We start from the raw sequence: 27,977 nt of genomic DNA on the forward strand, positions 1-27,977 counted from the left end.
TAGGCAGTCATTTCCCATTTTGTATTTGTGCAACTGATTGTTCCTCCCTAAGTGGAGTACTTCCCATTTGTCCTTATTGAATTTCATCCTATTTACTTCAGGCCATTTCTCCAGTTTGTCCAGATCATTCTGAATTTTAATCCTATCCTCCAAAGCACTTGCAACCCCTCCCAGCTTGGTATTGTCCACAAACTTTATAGGTGTACTCTATGCCATTAACAAAGTCATAATGAAGATATTGAACAGAACCAGACCAGAATTGATCCCTGCAGTATCCCATTTGATATGCTCTTCCAGTTTAACTGTGTGCCATTGATAACTACTCCCTGGGAACAGTTTTCCAACCATTTATGCACCCACCTTATAGTAGTTCCATCCAGGTTGTATTTCCCTAGTTCGTTTATGAAGGTCATGTGAGACAATATCAAAAGCCTTTCTAAAGTCAAGATATTCCACATCTACCACTTCCCCACCTATCCACAAGGCTTGTTACCCTGTCAAAGAAAGCTATCAGAATGGTTTGACACACTTTGTTCTTGACAAATCCATGCTCACTGTTACTTGTCACCTTATCTTCTTCTAGGTGTTTGCAGACTGAGTGCTTAATTATTTGCTCCATTATTTTTCCATGTACTGAAGTTAAGCTGACTGGTCTGTAATTCTCAGGGTTGTCCTTATTCCTATTTTTACAGGATGGCACTATACTTGCCCTTTTCCAATCCACTGGAATCTCTCCCATCTTTCATGACTTTTCGAAGGTAGTCACTAATGTCTCCAATCAAGGCTCTGGAGCTGTGCTCCGGCTCCGCTCCAGCTCCAGGCAAAACCTGCAGCTCCACTGCTCTGGAGCTGCTCCACAGTCCAGCTCCGGGCTCCGCTCCAAAGCCCTGGCTCCAATATCTCCTCAGTCAGTTCCTTGAGTGTTCTAGGATGTATTTCACCAGGCCCTGGTGACTTGAAGCCATCTAACTTGTCTAAGTAATTTAACTCATTCTTTCCCTAATTTAGCCTCTGATCAACCTCATTTCACTAACATTCACTATGTTAGATGTCCAATTGCTACTGAGCTTTTTAGTGAAAATTGAAACAAGACAGCCATTTAGCGCTTCTGACATTCCCATATTTTCTGATATTGTTCTCCCCCCACTGAGTAATGGGTCTAGCCTGTCCCTGATCTTCCTCTTGCTTCTCATGTATTTGTAGGATGTTTTTTTGTTACCCTTCATTCCAATCTCTCTTATTTCTTGACAGTATATGCATCTAAAATTTGGAGGACTTTGTGAGGTTTTTCACAGAAATGTTTTGTCAAGACTATTGGCCTTAATTCACCACTGGTGACAATTGTCATCTTCTCCTGCTCCCCCCCCCAGTCCTTTGATAGGATGGTGCTGGAAAAGTACCCTAAAACAGTGGGTTTTGAAGTAAATTCACCATTGAAATGCATAGGGCAGTTAATGCCACTCAGAGGTGCTATTTTAGGCTGTCTGATGATTCAGGCAGACCTTACTGTGTTGATTGCACTTAGTGTACATTTCTGAGCTTTCCTTCACAACAGTTCATGCTAGAAACTTTAGAAAAAACATGAAAGTGAAGATGTTGAAATTACTCTGAAAGCTAGTGCCTGGATTCACAAATGGACTTAGGCATTGCAATGCTGAGCATCACAATATCTAACTTTTAGGTCCCTATAAAAATCACAAGGAACAACACTGTGATTTATGTAGCCTAAGTTAGGCACTTCAGCTCTCTTTACAATGAATGAGGAGAGACGTGCCCCTTAGAATGAGATCCACAAAGCCAACATGCTAGATGGGAAGGTGCCCATCCTAGCCAACAGGAGATACTGATGAGAGGAGTGTGTACTAAGCCCCACTCCTTTTCAGAGATAGGCATCTACCTGCAGCCCAAACTTAGGTGCTTATCTCTGCTACTGATTTACAAACTGGGGGAAGATAGATGCTCCTTCATCTAACTCAGATGTAGGACCAGATCTAGGAGGTGTGCTCAGAAGGTCACTAGATCTATGCAGAGAAGGCAATTCAGCTTCATATAACCTGTAGTCCAGTGGCTAGAGAACTCACCAAGAATGTTGGAGATCACTGGTTCAAGTTCCCTCTCTACTTGCTGAGAAGGTATGTGAATGGTGATCTGATGCCTCTCAGGTGAGTGCCCTAGCTACTAAGCTAGAATGTCATTTTCACCCATTCTCTGGCCTCAATTATTTAATTAAAGTGAAACAACTTCAATGAGAGACACAGAGAAAGCTCCATAGCAGAATACGCTATAGTCCAGTGACATGGAACACTCCCTTGAGTGATGGCAGATCCCTGTTCAAATCTTTTCTCCTTCTCCAGAAGAGGGGAGAATTGAACTGGGGTCTCCCATATCCTAGCTGAGTGCTTTAACCATTAGGCTAAAGGGGAATCCTCCTCCCTCACATCTGTTTTGTGTAGATCTAGGTAGCTCTTGAGGACACTCACCAAATCAGGCCCTCATGTGACTTAAACAGCAGAATGCCTGTGTTCCCCTGCTTCATGAATTGCTCTGATTCTTAGGTGGGAGAAAGATGGCTGCATACCTAGAATGAAGCAATAGTGCACATGCTAAGAGACAGGCACATGGGAACCTAGGGGACTTTTGCTGCTACATTTGGAATTTCAAAGCGCTGCCCCGGCAGCGCTGCGGGAGCGCTTTGAAGTGTGAGTGTAGTCAGAGCGGCAGCGCTGGGAGAAAGCTCTCCCAGTGCTGCATGAAAACCACATCCCTTACTGGTGTAGCGCGCAGCACTGGGAGCCGCGCTCCCAGCGCTGCTGCCCTGATTACACTGACGCTTTACAGTGCTGTATCTTGCAGCGCTCAGGGGGGTGTTTTTTCACACCCCAGTTGCAGCGCTGTAAAGTGTGAGTGTAGCCAAGGCCTTAGGCACTGAGCAAGTTAATTGCCTACAGGGTTTGGTGGCAACTGAATTTAGTGGTTTGCGGTGGTGCCTAAAAATGGGACTTAGGTACTTGAGGATCCCTTTCTAGGAACAAATGTACAGACCGAGAGCGCCTATGCCTTAATCCAGCCCAGATTTCAACTTTTTTTTTCTCCCTAGAAAAACTTTCCCCTCCTTCATTGATAAATAGGGCCTTCAATATAGTAGATTCCTTTTGAAAAGTGTTTCTTCCAGGTAGTTTTCACACTTGAACATATTGAGCACAAAGTTACACTGGATAAACATTTAAAGATTTAAGCTAGCATGGAGTATCTAGCAAGGTAATTGTCATGGGTTCACTCACTGTTACAGGCACCTCTTCCTGGCTGCCTTGGGGATTGGCTCCTTCTCTGGTGGTTTCTCTTCCTATCATCCTTTCTCACCTTGCAGCTCTTCTCACTCCAGGAGCTGCAGCTTTCTCTTTGACTTAGCCCTCCTGTCAGGTCACTACAGTTCTTCCCTTTTGGGGTTTCAAAGTCTTCTGGGGCAAATTATCCCAGGCAGTCCACTCTCCATTGCCTGATCTGTGCCACTTCCCCAGTGGCTGGCAAGGGAACTTAGGCCTGCCCTCTACTCTGGGTTCTAGCTCCGGGACCCTCCACGTGGCAGCCAAGGTTTGCACTATCATATAGCTTGCTGAGTTTCCCCTGAGTCTTTCAGGTTTGCCAGACCGAACTCCCTCCTTCCAGGGAGTAATGCAGACTATTCTATAGTCCCAAACACACCTCCCTTCACCCAGGGAGTGACTGCAGACTACTACTCTGCAGCCCCTAGCTGCTCTCAGCTACTGGGCTTCATACAGGCCTTTTCCGTTCCTATCCAGCTGAGCCTCATCTCTAATTATTTCTTGCTCCCTCATCCTCCTCCAAGTGCAGCCTAGGCAGTTAACTGGCCAACCTTGCCACCTTAACTCCTTCAGGCCTTGAGTGGGGTGGACACTCCATCACTAATGTCCTGTTGTCATAAACAGATAGCTAAGGGTTAATGTCTCTTTCACCTGAAGCACCTGACCAGAGGACCAATCAGGAAACCGGATTTTTTCAACTCTGGGTGGAGGGAAGGTTGTGTCTGAGTCTTTGTTTTCTGTCTGTCTGCATTCTCTGAGCTTTGGAGAAGTATTTCTGCTTTCTAATCTTCTGTTTCCAAGTTGTGAGTACCAAAGAGTTTGTTTCTTTTGTATTTACATGAATATAGTGCTGGAGTGCTTTGATTTGTATTCTTTTTGAATAAGGCTGTTTATTCAATATTCTTTTAAGCAATTGACCCTGTATTAGTCACCTTAATGCAGAGAGACTATTTGTATGTATTTTTCTTTCTTTCTTATATAAAGCTTTCTTTTAAGATCTGTTGAAGTTTTCTTTACTGGGAAACTTCAGGGAAGTTGAGTCTGTACTCACCAGGGAATTGGTGGGAGAAAGGAGTCAGAGGGAGATCTGTGTGTGTTGGATTTGTTCGCCTGACTTTGCATACCCTCTGGGTTGGGGGGGGGGAAGGGAGATTGAGTCGGTGATTCTGGTTTACAGGACTGGGAACGGAGAGGGGGAGTCACTCTGTTTGGATTCGCAGAGCTTGTGTCTGTGTATCTCTCCAGGAGCACCTGGAGGGGGGAAGGGGAAAAGGATTATTTCCCTTTGTTGTGAGACTCAAGGGATTTGGGTCTTGGGGTCCCCAGGGAAGGTTTTTCAGGGGGACCAGAGTGCCCCAAAACACTCTAATTTTTTGGGTGGTGGCAGCAGTCCCAACTCCAAGCTGGTAACTAAGCTTGGAGGTTTTCATGCTAACCCCCATATTTTGGACGCTAAGGTCCAAATCTGGGACTAAAGTTATGACATGAGTGGCAGACACCTGTCATACAATAAAACTTAATTTAAATTATCTGGGTGTAAAGCAAGTAAACACAGGAGGTCAAATTCATACTTGATGTAACTCCATTGAAGTGATTGGGCAGATACATTTAGTTTATGGTCTGCAAAATCTAGAGCTACATCTCTGCTGCTAGGTACTCAAATGAATCTCATGCTCCAAAACGTCTGTCAGTCTATAAGGTGCCACAGGATTCTTTGCTGCTTTTACAGATCCAGACTAACATGGCTATCCCTCTGATAAATGAATCTAATTATGATTAAGCTGCCAGAAAATGCAGATTGACTAGGCTATGAAAGGCCATACAAGGCTGATTTCACTAGCACTTGGCTTCCAGTGGTGTTGATCCTATGGATCCACTTGCAGTCATCACCTGAGCTTCCTAATGTTATTTCCTATAGTGGGGAAAGCCAACTATGACAAAATGGTGGCTTGCTAAACAGTTGGCATATAGCTATACTGGTTCCTGACTCTATAATGGATGTACAGACATTTAAATTGATAGATTAAGATGTTTGTTTCAGTTAAACTGAGATGAGCTCTTACCAGAACCAAATATTTAAAAAACCCCAACCAAACCATGTAAGAAGCTCAGTAACTTCTCTTATTTTTCCCTTTTCCTTTATCATTACTAGAATAACAGAGGGGTTACCAGACAGAGATGCAGTAGCAACATTTAGTAGAGAAGCACATGCCTGTTTATATTATGTTTGATGTGACCAAGCCCAATTCCAAATCTATTCCTCCAAATAGGAGACTCATTTTAGCATAGAGAAAAAAAAAAGCTTACCTCTTTCCTGCTATTTATTTCAGAGCAAATTCAGTAGAGCCTCTCCAGTGCCTTTGGTTACTTTTTCAATCAGAGTTCACCATGCAAAATAAGCCAACAGAAATACATAGTTTTGTAGTCATTCCTGAGGGAGTTGAAAGTAGGTTTCCCCTAACAGCAGCAGCCTTCCTAGGAAGCAGCTGTCTTTTCATTTGCTTTTTTAAAAGATTAGGAGCAGCTGTCCTGCCTCCTTCTCTTGAGCTCCAGAGGGAACTCCTCTGGGTCATAGCTTCCCACTCTCCTGGCAGATATTGCCTCCTTTCATTAAAGAAGAGTTGGGGCATGGGCAGTGGTTAGTACAATGGCCACAAGGTCCCCGGCCTATCATGTACCTCCTCCCTTAAACCAGGGCCAGGGTTCTGCTGATGGTCAGGTATCTTACCCAGACATAGAGAAAAGGAATCATCATTTAGGTGCTTGGTCCTCAGCCAGTGCAGCAACTGAAGACGGTGATACCAGATCAGTATGAAGCTAGTGCAGTGGGGCATAATTTATAAGAGAGACAAATGGTTTCCCTAAAAGTAGTATTTGAGGTTTGTTATAGCCCACTGGATCAGTAGACATTCCTTCAAAGTGATGATATATTGAGTTTCTCTAGGAAAGACCATTCAGCATAAGTATAATATTGAGTATAAGTAATTATGAAAGATCTAGGCCCAGGCCCATGTCTGAAGCACCACTTGAAGTGTGAAGGCCTGTGTGAAGCCAACGCTCTTAAGCACAGGATGCTGCTGCATAGGCCTGACATCACATAGACATTCATAAAAGGGATTCTGTCCCAGTATGTCATCTAGTGGACCTGTTTTGGAGTTCTCTATCTCGTGACTTCTGTTAAGGGAATGGCCAGGATGACATAGTAGGAAGCACCTATAATAGATCCCTAGTCCTTGAACAGATTACACATTGTTTTTGTTCAGGGAACTAGGGTTTTCTTTAGTGCCTCCTCTTTATCTAGGAGGCATAGAATTTTCCCCCGTCCTACCACAAACCCCAAGTATTTGGTTGCCTGCATAGCAAATCAATTCTTCAAATTAGCTGTGAATCTGGCTTCTTTCAAAATTAGTTTTGGCTGGACTCCAGCATGGCTTCCTATTGGTGGGGCTCAGATGTACTGCTGGTCTTTTGGGGTTTTGCTCTTAGACAGGGGTAAAAATGTAAGTGGTAGCACTATCCCAAGCACACCGACTTGTGGTGACAAAACAAGCTGTCATTCAAAGTACATTGTGTACTAACCCTAACCCTAACCCAGGCCGGCTCCAAACACCAGCACAGCAAGCAGGTGCTTAGGGCAGCCAAGGAGAAGGGGTAGCATGTCCAGCTCTTTGGTGGCGGGTCCCTCATTCCCTCTCGGAGGGAAGGACCTGCTGCCGAAGTGCTGCTGAACAAGAAAGTGGCACAGTAGAGGTGCCACCGAAGTGCCACTGATCGCAATGGCGGCTTCCCCCCCCCACCATTTGGGGCGGCAAAAACCCTGAAACCGGCCCTGACTCTGACCCTAAAATACTACTATTAACAGTAATGATTATCCCAGGAAATATGGTAGCAAATGTTCAATATGACCTTCTTCAGTTATTTTGATTTGCTCCCCATTGATTAAAGAGGGAGCGAAGAGTAAATGTCAAGCAACTGAATCACCAAATATTGAAAAGGTTAAAGCAAAACATGATGCTACTAAAATACAATTGACTGGAAATATAAGGCATTGCAATAATTGTACTTGGGGATCATGAAAACAAACAAAAAACAAAACAAAACAGGGTAACAAGATTAGGAAAAGGACCAAGAATCTGTTGTGGTTTACAACGATGGGAACAAGAACACAAAATAGTCTCAGTTCACTACTAAAGGACTAGAGGACCTCTCGAGGTCCCTTCCAGTTCTATGATTCTATATAGCTAATCAGGAGCAGGTTATGGTTGCTACAAGGTACCATTTGTTAGGCTGTACTCACTATAAGGTACTGATCCTTTAATGAACATATACCTTCCATTTTTATGGGAAATCAAGATTGTCTTTCAGACTGTGCCTACACAACAGAGACTGTACAGCACAACCACATTGTGTAGATGCAGCTTACACCGATGGAAAGGGATTTTTCGTTGGTCTAGGACAGAGGTGGGCAAACTACGGCCCTTGGGCCACATCCAGCCCATGGGACCCTCCTTCCCGGCCCCTGAACCCCTGGCCTGGGAGGCTAGCCCCTGGCCTCTCCTCTGCTGTTTCCCCTCCCCTGCAGCCTCAGCTCACTGCACCGCAATGCTCCAGGTGACAGGCTGTGACCTCTTGCCAGGCAGCACAGCTGCAGAGCTGCGGACTGATCCGGTGATCTGGGCTCCGCGGAGGAGTGGCTGGCTCCAGCTGGGCGGCGCGGCTGCCTGTCCTGGTGCTCTGGGCAGCACGACTGTAGCGCCGCCAGTCATCAGTGCTCCAGGCAGCACATTAAGGGTGGATGGATAGAGGGCAGGGGAGTTCAGGGTGGTGGTCAAGGGTCGGGGTGTGTGAATAGGAGTCGGGGTGGTCAGAGGGTAGGGAATGGGGGGTTGAATAGGGGCTGGGGTCCCAGGGAGACAGTCAGGAAGGAGGAGGAAGTTGGATGGGGCAGCGGGGGCAGTCAGGAGCAGAGGTTCCAGGGCCGGTCAGGGGACAGGGAGGGAGGGATGGGGCAGGGCTCCTAGGGGGGCCATTAGGGGACAGGGAATGGGGGTGCTGGATGTGGCAGGGGTCTGGGGGTTTGTCAGATGTGGGGAAAGGGGACCGGGGGCTGTTTGGGAAGGAACAGCCTCCCCTAACCAGCCCTCCATACAATTTCAGAAGCCCGATGTGGCCCTCAGGCCAAAAAGTTTGCCCACCCTTGGTCCAGGAACACCATCTCCCTGAACAAAGATAGCTATATTTATGGAAGCATGCTTCTGCTGATGTAGCTGCATCTACACTGGGGTTAAATTGGCACTGCTGTGCCATAAGAACACAAGAATGGCCATACTGGGTCAGACCAAAGGCCCATCTAGCCCAGTATCCTGTCTTCTGACATTGATCAATGCCAGGTGCCCCAGAAGGAATGAACAGAACAGGTAATCATCAAGTGATCCATCCCGATTGACCATTCCCAGCTTCTGGCAAAAAGAGGCTAGGGCAGGGGTGGGCAAACTTTTTGGCCCGAGGGCCACATTTGAGCGGGGAAATTGCATACAGAACCATGAATGTAGGGCTGTGGCAGGGGATTGGGGTGTGGGAGGGAGTGCGGGCTGTGGGAAGGGGTGTGGTGTGCAGGAAGGGGCTCAGGAAAAGGGGTTGGGGCAGAGGAGGGGTGTGGGGTGTACAAGGGGGCTCAGGGCAGGGAGTTGGGGTTTGGGGTGGGGCTTACCTGGAGCGGCTCTGGGGTGGCAGCGGCATGCACCTGGGTCAGGGCAGGTTCCCACTGTTGGGATTGGGGGCAGAGGGCTGCACGTGCTGCCCTTGCCTGTGGGTACCTCCCCCAAAGCTCCCATTGGCCGTGGTTCCCCATTCCTGGCCAATGGGAGCTTCAGTGGAGGTACCCTCAGGCAAGGGCAGCACACGAAGCCCTCTGCGCCCGCCTGCCCCCGCTCCCAGGGACCACAGGGATGTGGTGCCAGCCGCTTCCTGGAGCGGCGTGGGGCCTGCTGTGCCACAGGGGTGGCAATCCTGCAGGGCAGATCTAAAGCCCTGAGGGGGCTGGATCCATCCCACAGGCCGTAGTTTGCCCACCCCTGGGCTAGGGACACCGTCGCTGCCCATCCTGGCTAAAAGCCATGATGGACCTATCCTCCATGAACGTATCCAGTTCTTTTTTGAACCTTGTTATAGTCTTGGCCTTCACAACATCCTCTGGCAAAGAGTTCCACAGACTGACTGTGCGTTGTGTGAAGAAACACTTCCTTCAGTTTGTTTTAAACCTGCTGCCTATTTTTTCCCACACCCTTGATCAACTTGGCTTAGCATTTTAAGTGTAATCCATGCCTTAGCCTCACATTAGCTGCCTTTTGGGTCTGATTTCCTTCAGTGGAAGTGTTTTTCCAAATGAAAAACTTTCTAATTTGTCAGTTATGTTTTCCATAGGCCCAATTAAAAATTAAGCAGGACCATTTATGAGCAAGAAATATTATTCAATTGGGTATTTTCTAGTGAATTAACAATCCATTAAATATTTAAATGGAAAATGAGCAATTTTACACATACAGAAGATTTCTCTTGTGTTGTGTATCAGCATGCTGGCGCATCATATGGTCTACAATGTCTTAATTACAACATCCAGCTACAAATTTTAAGCTTCAGGGAAATCTGTGAGATGGAAATACAAAATTTCATTTAGCTAAACTGTCAGCTGGGACAATACATAAAGGTGCAAGAATGTGCACTTAGTTAAATTATATGATACAGCTGCTCTAGTTAAAGTTCTGCTGGGGTCTCCCTGTATACTGTAAATGCTGGTTGCAAGTGCTTAATATTGAAGATATTTTAAGCTGCGGTGAGCTAAAACTCAGTATGACAATTGGTAGTGCCAATTACTGCTTTTTTACATTCAAGATTCTGGCTCACCAATCATAAACTACTGGCTACATAAACTCTCTTTGGGTTCAAGAAGAGTAATTTTCTCCCTCTTGCACTCTCGGGAGAGCAGCAGCTGAAGTGGATTTTCACTGCTCTCTACATACAGCAGTTCTGCCAGAAGAGAGTAGTTTTTAATACTGGCTGGGACTCCAGAACAAATGTTCTTGTGGAGCCTCCATGAGAGATGTGCTAAATCATAATGTTGTCCCCTCCTGGGATGGCCTTACTCAGGATCCCCAACAAAAGGGTTTGGGCTGGCTTGCATTGCTGCATTGTATTCTGAGCATCCCTCAAAGGTTGTTAGGGCTTTCTCAGGGATCGTAGATGTGAATCCGCTCTGGAGTTAGGTGCCTGAGCCAGGTCAGCTCTTTCTCATGAAAAGCAAAAGAGAGACCTCTCTCTTAGTAGCCAATAGCCCAGTGGTTAGGGCACTCATCTGTTTTCAGATTGTTGCTCTGCCTGATTTGGAGAAGGAACTTGAGTTCATATCCCAGGTGAGTGCTCTAACCACTGCTCTACAGAATCCATCTCTTTATGTAATTATTTGTACAAAATGGAACAGCTTCAGCCGGAGAGATTGAGAGCTCCACCCCAAAATGCCCAAAATCCTGGTGGTTAGGGTACTCGTGGGAGAGAGGGGACCCAAGTTCAAGTCCCTGTTCCAAATGAGGCCAGTCTGAGAACAGTTCTCCCACATCCCAGGTGAGTGACCTGACTGTGACGTCCTGCCCCTTTGTATGGTTGGCCACTTTGTGCTCCGAGCAGACTTCAATTCCATTTGTTCATATTTGTTTCCAGAACAATGAAGTCACCACAGCAGATAGCTGTGCTGAGGAGCTTCTATCCCACGAGAGTACAATGCACCCACTGCCTGAACAATAAGAAAAAGTAAGCAAATAATAAAAAAAGAAAAGACAAGACATTCACGTAGAAACACAAGGTGGCAGGCTGAACCAGCTTTATGTGAAAACCAGTAGCCACTGCCTAATATTGAAGATTTGTTTGCTGCTCTTAGGCTATGTCTACACTGCAGAGTTAAGTTGACTCAAGTTATGCTGATGAGCATGAGCTGCTATAATTACATCGCTTGTACATGTTCACAAAATGCTCTTTTTGTTGGCGGGATGCATCCACAGTTGGTGCTCTAGGATCGACAGTGAGAGCAATCCACTGTTGGTAGCTATCCCACTGTGCAACTCACCACCTTCTGCAGCTAGGAGTTGCAGGAATGTGGAATGGGTTGCAGTGCATCATGGGTGCATTCTCAATGTCCCATGATGCAGTTTTTTCTGTCTCTTCATTCCATTGTCTTTCTACTATGTTTCGTGACATTTTTCAACAGCCCCTGTTACCGTGCACCCGCCATCTCTGTCTGAAAAATTGAATCCTGCACAGCTCTCTACTGTTGTGGTCAGTGTTATGAACACAATGCGACTGATCATTTAGTATATCATGAGCTTCAAATCTGAAGAGGAATCTATGGTGCCTGCCCTGCTGGGTGCTATGGAAAGAAACAACACTAGATTATTTTAAGCATTCACAGAGCAGCTGCACACAGTGGACCATCGCTATTGGGCTTGGGAAACAAGCACTGAGTGGTGATATCGCATTGTTATGCAGGTCGGGATGAGAAGCAGTGACTGCAGAACCTTCAGAAGTGTAAAGCCACCTTCCTGGAACTGTGTGCAGAGCTTGCCCCAGCACTGTGGGGCAGGGACACCAAAATGAGCACTGCCTTCTCGGTGGAGAAACGTGTGGCGATCACTGTATGGAAGCTAGTGATTCCAGACTGCTACCAGTCAGTCGCGAATCAGATTGGAGTTGGGAAGTCAACCATTGGGGATGCGGTAACACAAGTGTGTAGGGCCATTAATCACATCCTGCTACAAACGACTGTGACTCTTGGCAATGTGTGTGAAATAGTGGATGGCTTTGCGGCAATGAGATTCCCTAACTGTGGCAGGGCAATAGATGCATGCATATTCCAATTTTAGCCCCAGACCGTCTTGCAACACAATACATCAGTAGAAAGGGGCACTTCTCTAAATTATTGCAGGTGCTTGTGGATTACTGGGGTCATTTCACTGACATCAATGTGGGGTAGTCAGAGAAGGTGCATGATGCATGCATCTTCAGGAACACTGGACTATACAGAAAACTGCAAGCAGGGACTTTCTTTCCAGACCAGAATATTCCAGTGGGGGATGTTGAAATGCCCATAGTGATCCTGTGCGATCCATGGTACCTCTTATTCCCATGGTTCATGAAGCCTTACATAGGAAACCTGGATACAGCAAGGAGCGCTTCACCAATACGCTGAGCAGGTGCAGAATGATTGTTGAATATTTGGCAGATTAAAAGCATGCTGGCACTGCCTTTATGACAGATTAGACCTAAATGAGGAAAATATTCTCATGGTCATAGCAGCTTGCTGTGCACAGCATAACATTTGTGTGGCTAAGTGTGAAAAGTTTCCCCAGGGTAGAGCATGGAGGTGGATCACCAGTTGGCTGATTTTGAGCAGCCAGATACTAGGGCTATTAGAAGGCCACAATGGAGGACTATTCGAATTAGGGAGGCTTTGAGGTACTATATTTACAATGAGCACCAGTAATGTGTCTTTCTGGAAAGCATTCTGCCATGCTTTGTTAATTTGCTGCACTGATGAAAATTTTGATGATTGTTTTCTAACTGTGATTTGTAGTTTGCAAATGTGCCAGTTGCCACTGCGTATTAATTCCAGCAGCAACCACCATGTGTAGGAGACAGATAAAGATTATCTTTCAGAGCATATCTGTTTATTAAATAGCAACAAACAACACAAAGGAAATGCATTGTTGAAAGGGACATAACACTGAGAAGGCCACTCTCCCAATGCAGGCTCTCAAAGCTGTGTGTGGAACTCTAGCTATCATTTGCAAAGAGGTCCAAAGGAGTGGAGTGAATGGAGTACTATGACTGGCTGGGAAGATGCAAGGAATGTGTGAAAGGAGTTTGGGAAAGGCATATAAAGCAGTTCTGTATGGGCTACAGGGGGGATGAGCACACATGTTCTGCCTGCAGCACAGTTAGGGACTTCAGCATCTCTGTTTGCTCATCCATCACTTTTATCATCCACTCCTGGCCTACTGAAATTCGTTCCTGGTCCTGCTTCCTCTCATGCCTCTCTAGTTTTAAATTTTCATTAACTGTCTCTTTCTGCATGCCCTGCGTTCTTGTTCTGCGGCATCTTGAAATGTGTCCTCCTTGCTTCTCCTCAGTAGCTTCCTTGTCTGGTTGAGGTGTTCTGTTGGTGTGTAGGGGGTCCCCCTGAAAGCCACACCTGCAGAATCACAAGAAACAGAAGCATGATTGTTACTGCACTCACAGGATTGAGTCATAATAGTAAAATGCAAGTCTTTCTCACTCTCCCTTGGCAAGCACATTGTCAAGGTTTCTTTCCCCACCCTGAACTTTAGGGTACAGTTGTGGGGACCTGCGTGGACACTTCTAAGCCTAATTACTAGCTTAGATCTGGTACACACTGGCACCACACAGAATTCCAGTGTCTGGGGCACTCTCTGTTCCCCCAAAACTTCGTCCCCTCCCTGGGTTGCCTTGAGGGACTTTACCAATTCCCTCGTGAACATAGATCCAAACCCCTTGGATCTTAAAACAAGGAGAAATTTACCATCCCACTCCTTTCCCCCCACCAATCCCTGGTGAGTCTAGAGCCAATCCCCTTGGATCTTAAAACAAGGAAAAATCAATCAAGTTCTTAAAAAGAAAGCTTTTAATTAAAGTAAGAAAAGGTAAAAATTATCTCTGTAAAATCAGGATGGAAAATGCTTTACAGGGTAATCAGATTTCTATAGACCAGAGGGGCCCCCCCAGCCTTAGGTTCAAAGTTACAGCAAACAGAGGTAAAATCCTTCCATCAAAAAGAAACATTTACAAGTTGAGGAAACAAAAATAAGACTAACACGCCTTGCCTGGCTAATTTTACTTACAAGTTTGAAACATGACAGACTGATTCAGAAAGATTTGGAGAGCCTGGATGGACATCTGGTCCCTCTTAGTCCCAAGAGCGAACAACAACAACACAAAGAGCACAAACAAAAGACTTCCCTCCACCAAGATTTGAAAGTATCTTGTCCCCCTATTGGTCCTCTGGTCAGGTGTCAGCCAGGTTTACTAAGCTTCTTAACCCTTTACAGGTAAAAGAGACATTAACCCTTAACTATCTGTTTATGACACACACAGCTTGGCATATTCACTAAATATGATGAGTTTGGCTGGGGTGTGTGTGTGTGCTGAAAATGGGGCAAAGGCTCTTGGTGTTTTTTTAAGAAGATTACTTGAAGTGACGAGGGACAATATTGTAAATTCTGCCACCAATTTCCACAGGATCATTGAAGCCATTATCTCACTCCTGAGGGTAAGCGAGGATGCAAGGGGGGATCTCCTGCATGCATGCATCTTCAGACCTGGTCCTTATGCTGCTTTCCTACATGCCAGTTTCATCTCTGCACAAGTGATTGCCAGTTAGCATGGGGAAAGTTTCCCACAATAGGGGAAAGAACAAAGCAGCTCTGCCAAAGAACCTTTAGCAGAAGATTGGTGAGTACTTCCAGGAAAGTTTCCAAGCGATCTTTCTGGAGGATTCCTGTTAAATCTCGGTGTGCATTAACACACTCTTCCTCAGAGCCCCCACTGTGTAGCTGCATCAGAGGGAATGTGAAGCAGATGCAAATACAGCTAGTCTTGTAAATGTCTATCCCTCAACTCACTTCTAGCATATTGCAAAGCAAAGGATAGCTCTATCTCATGTAACCGAGCAGCATCAAATCAAAATGAGCACTTACTAGAGCTCCCCTCTCTTGCATCATGTGCACCAGAGACACAGTGATCAGACTAGCTTGACCCCTCTGAGGTTGAGAAGAGGTCCTGGCTTGCCAGTTTCAGATGACCCTGTTACCTGTCCCATCTTATCCTCCAACTCCACTTCCTCATCCACCACTTCATCCTCAAGGTCAAGTCTGCTGGCCGCTGTTTCCAGCCCTGCCAAAGTATTCATGGGGTTTTTGATGGTGAAGGTGGGGTTGCCATGGAGGATGGCATCCAGCTCCTTACAGAACGGCAGGTCTTCAGTGCAGCACCAGAGTAATAATTTGACTCCCTTGCCTTCTAGTATGCCTGCTCAGCTCCTTTATCTTCACATGGCACTGATTCATGTCCCGCTCTTAGCCCTTATCCAACATGCCACAAGAAATCTGACCATAGGTATCAAAGTGCCTATGCCTGGAGTGGTGCTGGGACTACACAGCCTCTCTCCCCACAGACCCTGCAGATCCAACAACCGTGATGTGCTCCAAGCAGGAGAACATTTGATGCATGAGGCTGCCATGGTCAACTGTGAAAATGCGATGTGAGCTCTCCACGCCGAGTAAACAGGAAGCGGAATTCAAAAATTCCTGGTCCTTTAAAGGGGGCAAGGAAGATGCTTGTGCATGTGGGTGCAGGGCAGCGGAGTTCGAACTGCTGACTAGAGCGATCAGGATGGGCATTGTTGGACACCACTTGGAAGCCATTTATGATGACATAACCAAGTGCAGTTCTACGCTGACACTCTGTCAATCTAACTTTGCTGCAAACACCTCTATGCCTCTTGTCTATGTGATTTTATTTTGTCGGCAAAGCAGTCAAGTTTTGTCAGTGGGAAGAGCACTGTAGTATGTCACAGTCTCCACCGTTTTGTCAATGAAAGCCGAGTTTAACAGTTCTTAGAAGTTCTCCCTCTGGTTTCTCTTGTTCTTGGTCTTCTCCCTCTCACTGGACTAAATAGACAAACCGCATGGGCAAAGCGAACAAACGGATGAGACAGCCACTGATTCTTACATTCTCTCCTTACATATTCTGCTCATAGGCTTGATTCACAGTTGCTTTGCTTACTGTTGCTAATATCTGCTTGTCAGAACTCTGCAGAAGGCATACCACATTACAGCACTATTTCCAATGCACTCAACTTCATACTGAAGCCGGGCACAGCCACTTAGTACCACTCCAAACTATAAGGCAATGTGATTTGGGATCATCTCTAGCTTGTTATGGGGGATTTGTGATTTATAACACCAATAAGGGGTGGTGTTGTGTTAGGGATTTGTGTTTACACCAATGAAGGGTGCTTTGTTTTGGGAAGAATACTTCTTGTGTTAATCATTTATCAGAAGGCTGCATCAGTGTACTCTAAGATATTCCTTAGCTACCCTGGAGACCCATACCTGAGCAGAAAAGACGGGTTATAACAGGTAGGCTATTTTGAGGAAAAACTTTGGGAAAAATTTATATTCTGTTTTCGGGGTAACAATGGGTGATTGTTTGCTAGTGAATTATAGCCTCCAGCCATATTTGTATTATTATTGTCTGTAAAGCAAAAGTAGCCAAAGTGATCAACAGGTTCAGACAACGTGTCACACAGGTATTTTGAGTCTGGTACATTTTAATTTATCTCATAATGTATTTGGTGTGGTGCTTATTTGAATTACTACATTGTCTGTCATACTGCATTTGGCATTGGACTGCTTCGATACATTTAATAAGTTCTTCCATTTGTAATAACCACATAAAAATATCTTCACTGAATAAAAAAAATCCATATGCATATCTTCATGAAATACAATATGTACATTACGGTCCTTCAGTTTTAAGGAAAGTCAAAATGTGGGCTTAAACATATTTACAGCGTTCATTTAACCTCTGCAATAAAAATATTCACTTCAATAGTACCTATTTTTTTCCTTGTTATCTATTTAGTAAACATTTTCCTCATATTAGGTTTATGCAGTTTCAAGATTTAATCATGATTTAACATTATATGTTATGGATCCAAATTGTAAATCAGAATGAACATCCTCAAGAATTTCTAATATTGAAAGGATAATTCTGTTGCAATTGTTATCTAAAGATTTTAGCAGCCAAATTTTCAAAAGAGTTTGCTGATTTTGGGAGACCTGCTCTGGACAAATTAGGCCTGATTTCAGAGGAGCTGAGCACTTTGAGCTCCCACTGGAGTGGGAAGCACTAATCTCTGAAAATCAGGCCCAAAGTTTTTTTGAGTTGGACATACAAAATCAAAGTCTAATTTTGGCCTAACTATATGGGCTGGGACTTAGAAAGGGCATCAAAGTGTCTAACTCCCATTGACTTCCAATGGGAGTCAAAAAATGCTTTAGGTTCACTGGTCAATGTAAAAAGTAGGCCGTAAAGCCTGAGACAGAGATAAGGGCATCTCAGTGTTTGCAGTAATCCCTATCCTCACAACAGGGAATACAGCAGATAAAGAGATCATGGTTTTTAATTATCTAAGGCAAGTGATTAAGGTTAAGGGTGGCCACTGTGGGTGCCATAGTTTTCCCCACCCTTAGCCACTGTGGGTTCATGCATAATTATAATGACACTGTTCTGGCACCTCTGAAAAACTCTTTTTCCTTCTCCTCCCTGAGAGAGGCCCTTGAAAGTTTCTAAACCCTGAGTTCATTGAGTCTGAGACCTGCAATACATAGTTTGTCCCACACTATCCATTATTAACTGAGCTGGTAAGGCTAAGAAGTTTCACAGAATCACAGAACTTTTATGGATCAAAGTGGATGTACTCTAGGAATGCTGACCTTAATAACAACTTGGATTACACTCCAGAAAAGACAGAAGCCCCACCTCCATCATGTACTTATAGTTTATCCCCCTTCCAAAATAATTATGATTTGACCAATAAAATTATTTTTCAGCTCACTCAGTTAGACACTAAAAACCATAATCTGTAACAAATTTCCTGGGCAATGACTTTTTTTAAAACCTCCTGTATAAAAGGAAGAGATGGAGATGTTTAGATTCTGATACCTTCTACAAAAAAAAAAAAAAAGCTCCACAAAGTTTATTCAAAAGCTATTACTGTCAAACTATGATTTTCTTTTTACTAGAAATGGGCCCAGATAAAACCCTGTTACTTAAACAAATTATTTAAAATTTGAAGATGTTCATATACAGATGCAAAAGCTTCCAAGAACTCAGAGAGGTTAGCATCTAGAGTTTAGTTTGGTCCTTCCTAGATGGAAATGTCAACCAACAAAATGATCCAGATGTAAACTCCTCTAAAATTTGGGAGTGTTCAGAGCTGCTGGTGTGGTTCAAGACATTATAGAAATTGGGGAAGCTCAGAAGCTGGAGACAGATCAGAACTTCTCCAAGGTTCAGGCAGATTTGGATTGGGGACTTTGTTTCGGATCTCAACAATAGCTTTTCAATAAAACTTTGTGAAAGGTGTTATTTTCTAAATGCAGTAACTCCCACTGGAATGCAGCTTCCTGGAAGGATAGCTCAGGATTAGTTTGTTGAAAACATAGTGGGATGAGTGGTAAGGAGGCAGCTCACAGGATGTCATGACAAACATCCACAAGGAAACATGTTCAAAATAAATTACTTCCATGGCTTTGAATTTTATTTGCAAATTGAGCAGAAAGGCTTCCCCCCCTATTTGGGAACATTTTCTTTTGAAAAATAAATGGATTTTGATTGGGGTGGTTTTGGACTAGGCCTTATAGGCCTTCTTCTCTTCCATTTCATTCAATTATACTCATGTATATTTAGGAAAGGAATACAGAAAGGCTATAGAAAATATAATAAGAGGTTAAGATATGAGGAATTTAGATTTACAGAACCAACAGTTTAATACGTGGTCTACTGAAGCCTTAGCTGATACATTTGGAAAGAAGGAAATTGCACATTGAGTAATCTAAGATTATTTTTTCTCTGGAAGGGGGTAAAATAAATAAATATCTTTCCTCAAATGACATTTTTTGTCAATCACAGATGTAAGGGGTTAGCCAACTGCAGTTTTTCATTAAAGAACTGGAATAATTTCATTTCTTGATCTGTTCTAAAAATGTGAACTTAGTTTGAAAAATTAAGGGAGGATAAATATGGCTTGAAGTGGATTGTTGGATTTTTGGTTTGTTATTTAAATGTTTAGGTTAGCTTTCTTCTGCTCTGGGCTCAATCAAAAGTTTCTCCCCAAGTTTTCTAATGAGTTCTGCCAGGTCTTCTGTGTTCTGAGATTTTTCCTCAAGAAGTTCATAACGAAGACTTGAGATGTCCTGTTTAATTTCCTTCAGTTCACCTAGGAGAGATCAGATTAAAAATTATGAAGCAAAAGAAAATGAGAGTGTAACCACGGTTATGATAACAACTGTAACTTAGTGCCAGACCATCCCATGGATGGATTTCCTCTGCCCAACCGGAAAGGTAGGTGTCTAATATTGCTGCCTCCAAGGTCCTGTGCCTCTTCCTGAGTCTTTAGAGGGGGCTCTCTTTGGGGTCAGGATCCACATGAAGAGACATGACTGGGAGTAAGGGTGTCTGGGATGAGAAGTAAGGGAGTTGTAGGGGGCACATCATAACCCCAAAGAAAGAGTCTGCTCCATGTATATGAACCTGTCCTCCATGTAGAGGAATCACTCTAAAGTGAAGGCTCTGAAGGTAGCAGTGGCCAAGGAGCATGGTGGATTGGTGCTAGGAATGTCAGAGCCAGCTGCCAGGGAGCAGTCTCGGGGATCACAGAGGCATCTGAAGCCCATTTCCTCCCACACATTCCCTTGATTCTGCTCAGTTTGTGGGCAGCAGCAAACCCACAGAATGACTGAGGGCACCTCCACGAGGAAAGCCTATGAAGTTTTTCTATCTCCAGAGGCAATTCCTTGGGAAAGGTTGTACGACTGCTGGAAAGGGTGGCCCAGTCTTCAGATTTTAACTCAATTTGGAATAAATATTTTTTCTTAAAGGAGACACATCAAGTAATGCACACAACTGTTGATGTAACATGCCTGATTTAATGCTACTGAAACAAATCCCACAAAGGCATGTTCGTGAATAATCTACCAGTGTCATCTTATCAGAAAACAGGTTTGTTTAAGAGCAGTTTCGAACCAGGCTGGCGAATAAGAAAATGAACACCATTTATTAGAAGATAAGTGTTTTCTGCTTAAAGACTGACAAGCCTGGTTCAGAACTAAAATAATACACTGGAATTCTATTAATATTTCAGGAGTTCAGAAACTGTGGGTAACAAGCCTGCAGGGGTCGCAATGTAGGTCCCCAAAAGACACAGTGATAACCAGCCTTTTCCGCCTCTCCTCTGGGATTCACCTGAACTGGTGACAAACTAATATTTACTTCCATGGTTTTGATCATTGGCAAACAGGCACAGGCACTCGAAGAGATAGAATACTGCCAAGCTTCTGCACTTTACTATGGCTGTGGCTACATGAGAGAGTTTACAGTGGCACAGTTAAACCAATGCAGCTGTGCTGCTGTAAGCTCTCTTGTGTAGCCTCTCTAAGCTGATGGGAGAGAGCTCTCCTCTCAGCTTACTTGCTCCAGCCCCTGCGAGTGGCCGTAGCTATGTCAGCGGGAGAAGCTCACCTGCCAACATAATGCTGTCCACACTGGCACGCAAGTTGACACAGGTTATGTCACTTGGGGGAGGGCTTATTCACACCTCTGAGTGCTATAACTTATGTTGATTTAAAATGCAGTGTAGCCATAGCCTTAATCTGCATCACCTGCTGAACCACAGGGAAAGCACTTCAGTACAGAGGCACAGCTCTATTTTAACTCCCCAGCTGCCTGTCTGGAAGGCAGAAGATAGAGTCAGAAAGAAAAGGAAACAGAGCAGGGTTTATTGAGCAAATAAGCCAGATATGCAATTGGCCAGAGTACCAGGCATGCAGGGGGCAATATTCCACAAAGAAAGGCAGAGCCAGTGTATATCTATGGCAAAGTATGGGAGAGGGAGGGCAGCTCTTCTGTGTGGTAGTCTGTGGAACACATTTGCTAGTGTATGTAGAGAGCTGGCTGGATATATTAAATCACATTAAAAGAAGCTAAACTCTGTTAAACACTTTCCCAGTATTACTTTTTCGTGTAAGGGATTGCTGTCATTGCCACAAGTGTACACATGACCCACACCATGAAGAATGCAAGGGGAAATGGCCCTGTGACAATCTCTGAATTAAAATGATGGTGCTCCATGAGAATTTTTAACAATTCCTAGATATGGGGAATGTGTAACTACTAGTAGAAGTGGCAACACTCTTGACATGTTATAGCCATCATTGTTTCCAGTGTGGGCAATGACACTCTTACTGAGGCAATATCAGGGCTTATAGAAACTATCCTCAAACCATGCATCATATAGTGGACCAATTTCCTTCATGATACTACCGACGCCCTCCTGAAACTCCACAGCATTAACCACCTCCCTCAGAACACCGTCTTTGCTACCATGGATGTCACCTCCCTATACACCAATATCCCTCACTATGAAGGCATCGCTGCCTGCCTCAAATACCTACAAGATAATTAACAATGCTCAGAAATCCACCCAAACCCATCATCAAACCCATTCATTTCATCATCACCGATGACAACTTTACATTTAACAATAAATACTTTTAAAAACTGTGCTAGGTACTAGGATGGTGCCCCAATACACCAGCTTCTTCATGGACCACCTTGATGGAGAACTTCTGGAAAATATGCACCACAAAACCAATGATATACCTGAGATAAATTGATAATATTTTCATCTTCTGGACAGGTGACCTAAACTCCCTTATAGGTTTCCACCACAACTTCACCACCCATCCATTGAATATTCTTGAACACTCCCATGCCAGCATCAACATGCTAGACATCAAAAACAGATTCAACAATGGAACCCTACAAATGACTATGTACAAAAAACCCATGGTGCAACACACTTACCCCCAGATCCAGCAACCACTATAGACACACCAAGAAATCTGTTACCTATGGTCAGGCATTCAGATACCACAGAATTTGCTCAGAAGAGAAAGTCTGGGTTAACACTTAATCACATTTAAAACTACCTTCACTAAATAAGGACACTCCACAAGAGAAGCTGTCATAACCTATTCCCAGATTTGGACCTTAGCGTCCAAAATATGGGGGTTAGCATGAAAACCTCCAAGCTTAGTTACCAGCTTGGACCTGGTAAAGCTGCCACCACCCAAAAAATTAGAGTGTTTTGGGGCACTCTGGTCCCCCCAAAAACCTTCCCTGGGGACACCAAGACCCAAATTCCTTGAGTCTCACAACAAAGGGGAATAAACCATTTCCCTTCCTCCCTCCAGGTGTTCCCTCCCCGGGTTCCTGGAGAGATACACAGAAGCAAGCTCCGTGAATCTAAACAGAGGGACTCCACCCTCTCCTATTTCCAGTCCTGGAAACACAAGTACTTCCCTCTTCACCCAGAGGGAATGCAAAGTCAGGCTAGTAAATCTAACACACACAGATTTCCCCCTGACTTCTTCCTCCCACCAATTCCCTGGTGAGCACAGACTCAGTTCCCTGGAGTTCCCCACTAAAGAAAAACTCCAACAGGTCTTAAAAAGAAAGCTTTATGTAAAAAGAAAGAAAAATACATAAAAATGGTCTCTCTGTATTAAGGTGACAAATACAGGGTCAATTGCTTAAAAGAAATATGAATAAACAGCCTTATTCAAAAAGAACACAATTCAAAACACTCCAGCAACTACACACATGTAAATACAAAAGAAAACAATATAAACCTTACTGCCTTACTATATTTGTACTTACAACTTGGAAACAGAAGATTAGAAAGCAAGAGACAGAAATCCTCTCATAGCCAAGAGAGAGACAGGCACAAGACCAAAGAACAAAAGACTCACACACAAACTTCCCTCCACCCAGATTTGAAAAAGTCTTGTTTCCTGATTGGTCCTCTGGTCAGGTGTTTCGGGTTACTCCTTTCCAGGTAAAAGAACATTAACCCTTAGCTATCTGTTTATGACAGAAGCAGATCATGTAATGGAACTGGCCACCCAAATACCCCAGAATAAGCTGCTTGAATACAACTCCCCCCAAAACACTGACAACACACTCCAAGTTGTCACCCTGACTTGTCATCCCACACTAGATCCAAAAGTGGTATCATAATACAATTACAACCCATATTTTATTGAGACCCAGCCTTGAAAGAAATCTTTCATGAACCCCCTCTTCTGGCCTTCAAACAACCCCCCAGCTTTGCCAAGCTCATCATCAGAAGCAAACTCCCCACATACCAGGATACGCAACTTGAAATGGCATCAGATCCTACCAGAACAACAGATGCCAAACCTGCAGATATACAACCACTGCTATGATGATCAATAATGCCCACAACACAACTTTCAAGATCCATGGGCCCAACACATGCCCATCACAACATGTCATTTAGCTCATTCAGTGCATCAAATGCCCCCAAAACAACTATGTGAGTAAAATAAGACAATCATTATGCTCTCAAATGAACTAACACAGAAAAAAAATGATGAGACAAAAATACCCTGTCACCTATGGTTGAACACTGTTCACAAAACAATCACTCAATAGCTGACTTCTCAATCCTCATCTCAAAGGAAACTTACAAAACACCTTCAAAAGACAAGCCTGGAAACTTAAATTCATAACTCTGTTGGATATCAAAATCCATGGATGTAACAGAGACACAAGTTTTACAGCTCATTACAAGAATTTGTAACTCATCCTCCTACCTTCTAACCTTCAATTGTCCACTTCATTTTAAGTAGTCTCCTACAACATATGTGAACCCCTTATACTTAATCTGTCCCACCCTGTAGTAAGCTTACAGATTCTAGTTACCTTCTATAGACATGAGGGAGAGCTCTGAGAAGCTCACAAGCATGTCCCTTTTACCAAAAGAAGTTGGTCCAATAAAAGATATTACCATGTCTATGTTATAGCCAGGAAGCCAATCTCTGGCGTGGGAAGCAGAGATCCAAGAAACATATCTTTTTCTTAACTTCAGTCTCTAACATTAACGTTATACTTTTTTATTAGGTAATAATTTACTATTAGTTCTGATATATTTTTGTTTTGCCATATATCCAAGGACTTTGAGATGTGATTGTCCCAAAAAGTTTGGGAAATACTCTTCCAACAAGTTAACAATCTTTTTTGAGTTGCTTCTTTTGATTCATGATTAACTTTGAAACTGTGATCAATATGCTACACTCACCTTCATTGACTTCATCACTCTCCTTGTCTGTCTGAGCTTTCAGTACATATCTTTTAATGAGACGCTTCATTATCTTCTAGGGTGAGGAAAGAGAAAAGAGTTAGAATTTTCAAAGCTGGATTTGCTTGCATTGATTCTGAAATTCCAAGGCACATGCTCAGTCAACATTTTGCTGCTATACATCTAGTGTTGCATTTAACTCCTCCAGTCCATGGCATTTGCCAGGATTAAAGGCCTGTTATGTATAAAAGAAACATGACAGTCTCTGCTTTCATTTAGACTGTTGATTTGGAAATTAATTTTCCAGTGTATGTATATATGCAAGATGACAAAAGTGGATATATCTTACTAATTATAAAATTTTATTTGCAATTAAAAAATGATGCGGCAAAACCAGACTCTATGGGGCTGATTTACACCAGCTGAGGACCTGACCCTTAATCAGCATTAATTATTAAAAGCAGCAAAGAGTCCTGTGGCACCTTATAGACTAACAGACGTTTTGGTGCATGAGCTTTCGTGGGTGAATATCCACTTCATCAGATGCATGTAGTGGAAATTTCCAGGGGCAGGTATATATATGCAAGCAAGAGGCATGCTAAAGATAACGAGGTTAGTTCAATCAGGTAGGATGAGGCCCTCTTCTAGCAGCTGAGGTGTGAAAACCAAGGAAGGAGAAACTGGTTTTGGAGTTGGCAAGCCATTCACAGTCTTTGTTTAATCCTGAGCTGATGGTGTCAAATTTGCAGATGAACTGAAGCTCAGCAGTTTCTCTTTGAAGTCTGGTCCTGAAGTTTTTTTGCTGCAGGATGGCCACCTTAAGATCTGCTATTGTGTGGCCAGGGAGACTGAAGTGTTCTCCTACAGGTTTTTGTATATTGCCATTCCTAATATCTGATTTGTGTCCATTTATCCTTTTTCGTAAAGACTGTCTACTTTGGCCGATGTACATAGCAGAGGGGCGTTGCTGGCATATGATGGTGTATATTACACTAGTGGACGCGCAGGTGAATGAACCAGTGATGCTGTGGCTGATCTAGCTAGGTCCTGTGATGGTGTCACTGGTGTAGATATGTGGGCAGAGTTGGCATCAATAAATGTATTGTTTCAGTATAATTTTAAATTACACTACATTATTTATGCTTCTAAACTCAAGACTGAGAAAATTCCCTGAAGCACTGGGTTCTAACATTTAACATGGTGTAACTGTTCCCCATGCTAATCCAGTATGACTTTTGTCTACCTCTAGTAGCTAGACCATGTACACTGGTTTATGAATCTGCTGTTGCCTCAACACACCTGGTGTTTTAGCTCAGTGGATCAGCGGCATCATTACATAATCACTTTTGCAGTGTAAATGACACTATGATATATTTTAATATTCCAAAAAATTTACAAATACAAAGCCAAGCAGCCTAATGGAGTAACTTCTTAATCATAATAGCTATCAGCCCATCATAACTTGATTGGCCATGCCAAAAGCCAAGACATTCTGGGCTAGATTGTATCATTAGATACAACATACAGTCGGAGTGGTGCCACACAGCTCCAAGGAGAGCAGCAGCAGACTTCCTGTCTCAGAGATGAAAGAGATCCTGAGTAGTCAATCTTCATACTTGCTACTAGACCCTTTTGTGGGATGTAGCTCTGCCTAGGCTACGTCTACGTCACACACCGCTGGCGTCATCGTGTCGTGGAATGTATAGCTGCTTGCTACAGTGAAAAGTAAGCTGTGTCCACTCCGAGTGGACTGGTGTTTAGCTATGTAGAGTTACACACATCAGTGAAAGGCTCTGGCAGTGGGAAGGCAGCTGAGAAAGGCTGAAGCTTTCCTCCCTGCCGAACCCTTTCCTCTCTGCTGGAGCCTTTCCCCACCTCATGGAAAGGTACCATAGCAGGGACATGCCCAATCCTTTCCCTGCTGCCTCCCCACTGCCAGCCCCTTTCCCCATTGCTGGAGCCTTTCCCAGCCACAGGAAAAGACTCCCTCAGCAGGAAGCAGCGGAACACTACACTTCTAAAATAGCAGTATAGACAGAGAGGCACAGCTTGCATGAGTAGAGAGCATACTTGCATATATACCCACACCTTTCAGAAATGTCTTTACTCAGCTAAGGCAGGCCTCACCAACTACACTGCTATTTATACCTGTGTTGGGGGGCTATGCAGGTATGTACTCAAAATGTTGCCAAAAGAAGTGTGCAGAGTAGACAGACCTCTGCTCCCATGGACAGCCAGTTCTATTTGTTCCTTTCTCACCCATTTGTGGCACTATATGAAGGAAGTTGTCTCTGTGCTTCTCCACGTGCAGCTGCAATGATTTACGGAGCTTACATGATTTCTGGAGCTTCTGGCTAAGACTCCTTATCTGCTCCCTCCCCACTGTGCTCTCTCAAAGGCAGACTGGGGCCCCATGAGAAGCAAAGAATACATACAATGTACCATAATAATACGGAACTGCAGAAACCAAGCTTACCGTGATTTGTAATTCTTGAGGGATAAGAAAGAGGAAATATAATACAGAAAGGTAATTTGCATTAGCTTTTGAACTGGAATTTTTTCCAAAAAGAAGAGTTCCTTCTGCTTTGCACTGTGTAACTGAGATGTCAGTGGCAAAGAGTTCTGTGGCACCTTATAAAGACGTATTGGAGCATGAGGTTTCGTGGGTGAATACCCACTTCATCGGATGCATGTAGTGGCTGCCACATACATTTGACAAAGTGGGTATTCACCCACGAAACCTCATGCTCCAATACATTTGTTAGTCTATAAGGTGCCACAGAACTCTTGGCCACTTTTACAGATCTGGACTAATGCAGCTACCCCTCTGATACTTGAGATGTCAGTTTTTCCCTTTGACTAAAAGTGTTCTTCATTTTAACCTTTTACAATATTCCACTCGGAAATTTAGCATTAGGAAGCATTCTACCATAATCATACAGCTAATGCAATTATTCTGGATTTATGTCCAGTACATTTACTTTGGATTCACACTATAACTAATATCATAATTTGTCTTCAAATCTTTAATCTGATGACACTTACTCCTTTTTCAATGCAAGTTGTATTAAACTGCCTTTTACCTGGTACTGTCGTGGAGGATTACTTAAACTATCTAAATGGAGATCATCTGCACTTCTTATACTTGATTGCTTACTTTGTCCAAGCTGAAATAAAAACATTTGATCAGTATCAGCAATAAATGTAAGGACTATTTGGTTATACTTTCTTATGTACAAGCATTTTGCAGCAGAACATTAACTTTTAGACTTAATGGTAGGGATAAGGGTTAAATTTCAGGAGTGAAATCCTGGCTCTACTGATGACAATGACAACACTCCCATTATGTTTAATGGAGAGAGCATTTCACCACACTAGTTCACTTTAACTCTTCCATTCCTCACTTCAGGAAAATGACTCTATTTAGAAAAGCACTTAAGTGCATGCTTCAACTGAATGTAAAAACAATGAGGAATCCAGTGGCACCTTAAAGACTAACAGATTTATTTGGGCATAACCTTTCATGGGTAAAAAAAACCCTCTTCTGGCTTTACTTTCACATGAAAAGAAGGGAGTTACCCTAAAAGTGGAGAACCAGTGTTGACAAGGCCAATTCAGTCAGGGTGGATGTGGTCCACTCCCAA

The 27,977-nt window shown here is 43.7% G+C and overlaps 1 protein-coding gene across 9 annotated transcripts in view; it reads right to left on the bottom strand.

Annotated features, from left to right (window-relative positions):
• Positions 1–13,014: 13,014 nt before the first annotated feature.
• TRPC6 (transient receptor potential cation channel subfamily C member 6) overlaps positions 13,015–27,977 on the bottom strand; it is a 173,576-nt gene continuing 158,613 nt past the window's right edge. For 6 of the 9 annotated variants that reach the window (XM_030560200.1, XM_030560181.1, XM_030560172.1 and 3 more), the window contains 3 exons: positions 27,417–27,500; positions 24,334–24,409; positions 14,408–19,389 (listed from right to left, as the gene is read on the bottom strand). In XM_030560200.1, the coding sequence (XP_030416060.1) occupies positions 19,244–19,389; positions 24,334–24,409; positions 27,417–27,500 (306 nt within the window). In that variant the 3' untranslated portion in view covers positions 14,408–19,243. Of the gene's footprint in view, positions 13,561–14,407; positions 19,390–24,333; positions 24,410–27,416; positions 27,501–27,977 lie in introns of those variants that run through there. The other 3 variants (XR_004000071.1, XR_004000070.1, XM_030560162.1) reach the window with 3 other exon arrangements.

This window comes from Gopherus evgoodei, chromosome 1, assembly GCF_007399415.2.
Source record: "Gopherus evgoodei ecotype Sinaloan lineage chromosome 1, rGopEvg1_v1.p, whole genome shotgun sequence".
In the NCBI taxonomy this organism is placed as follows: domain Eukaryota; kingdom Metazoa; phylum Chordata; order Testudines; family Testudinidae; genus Gopherus; species Gopherus evgoodei.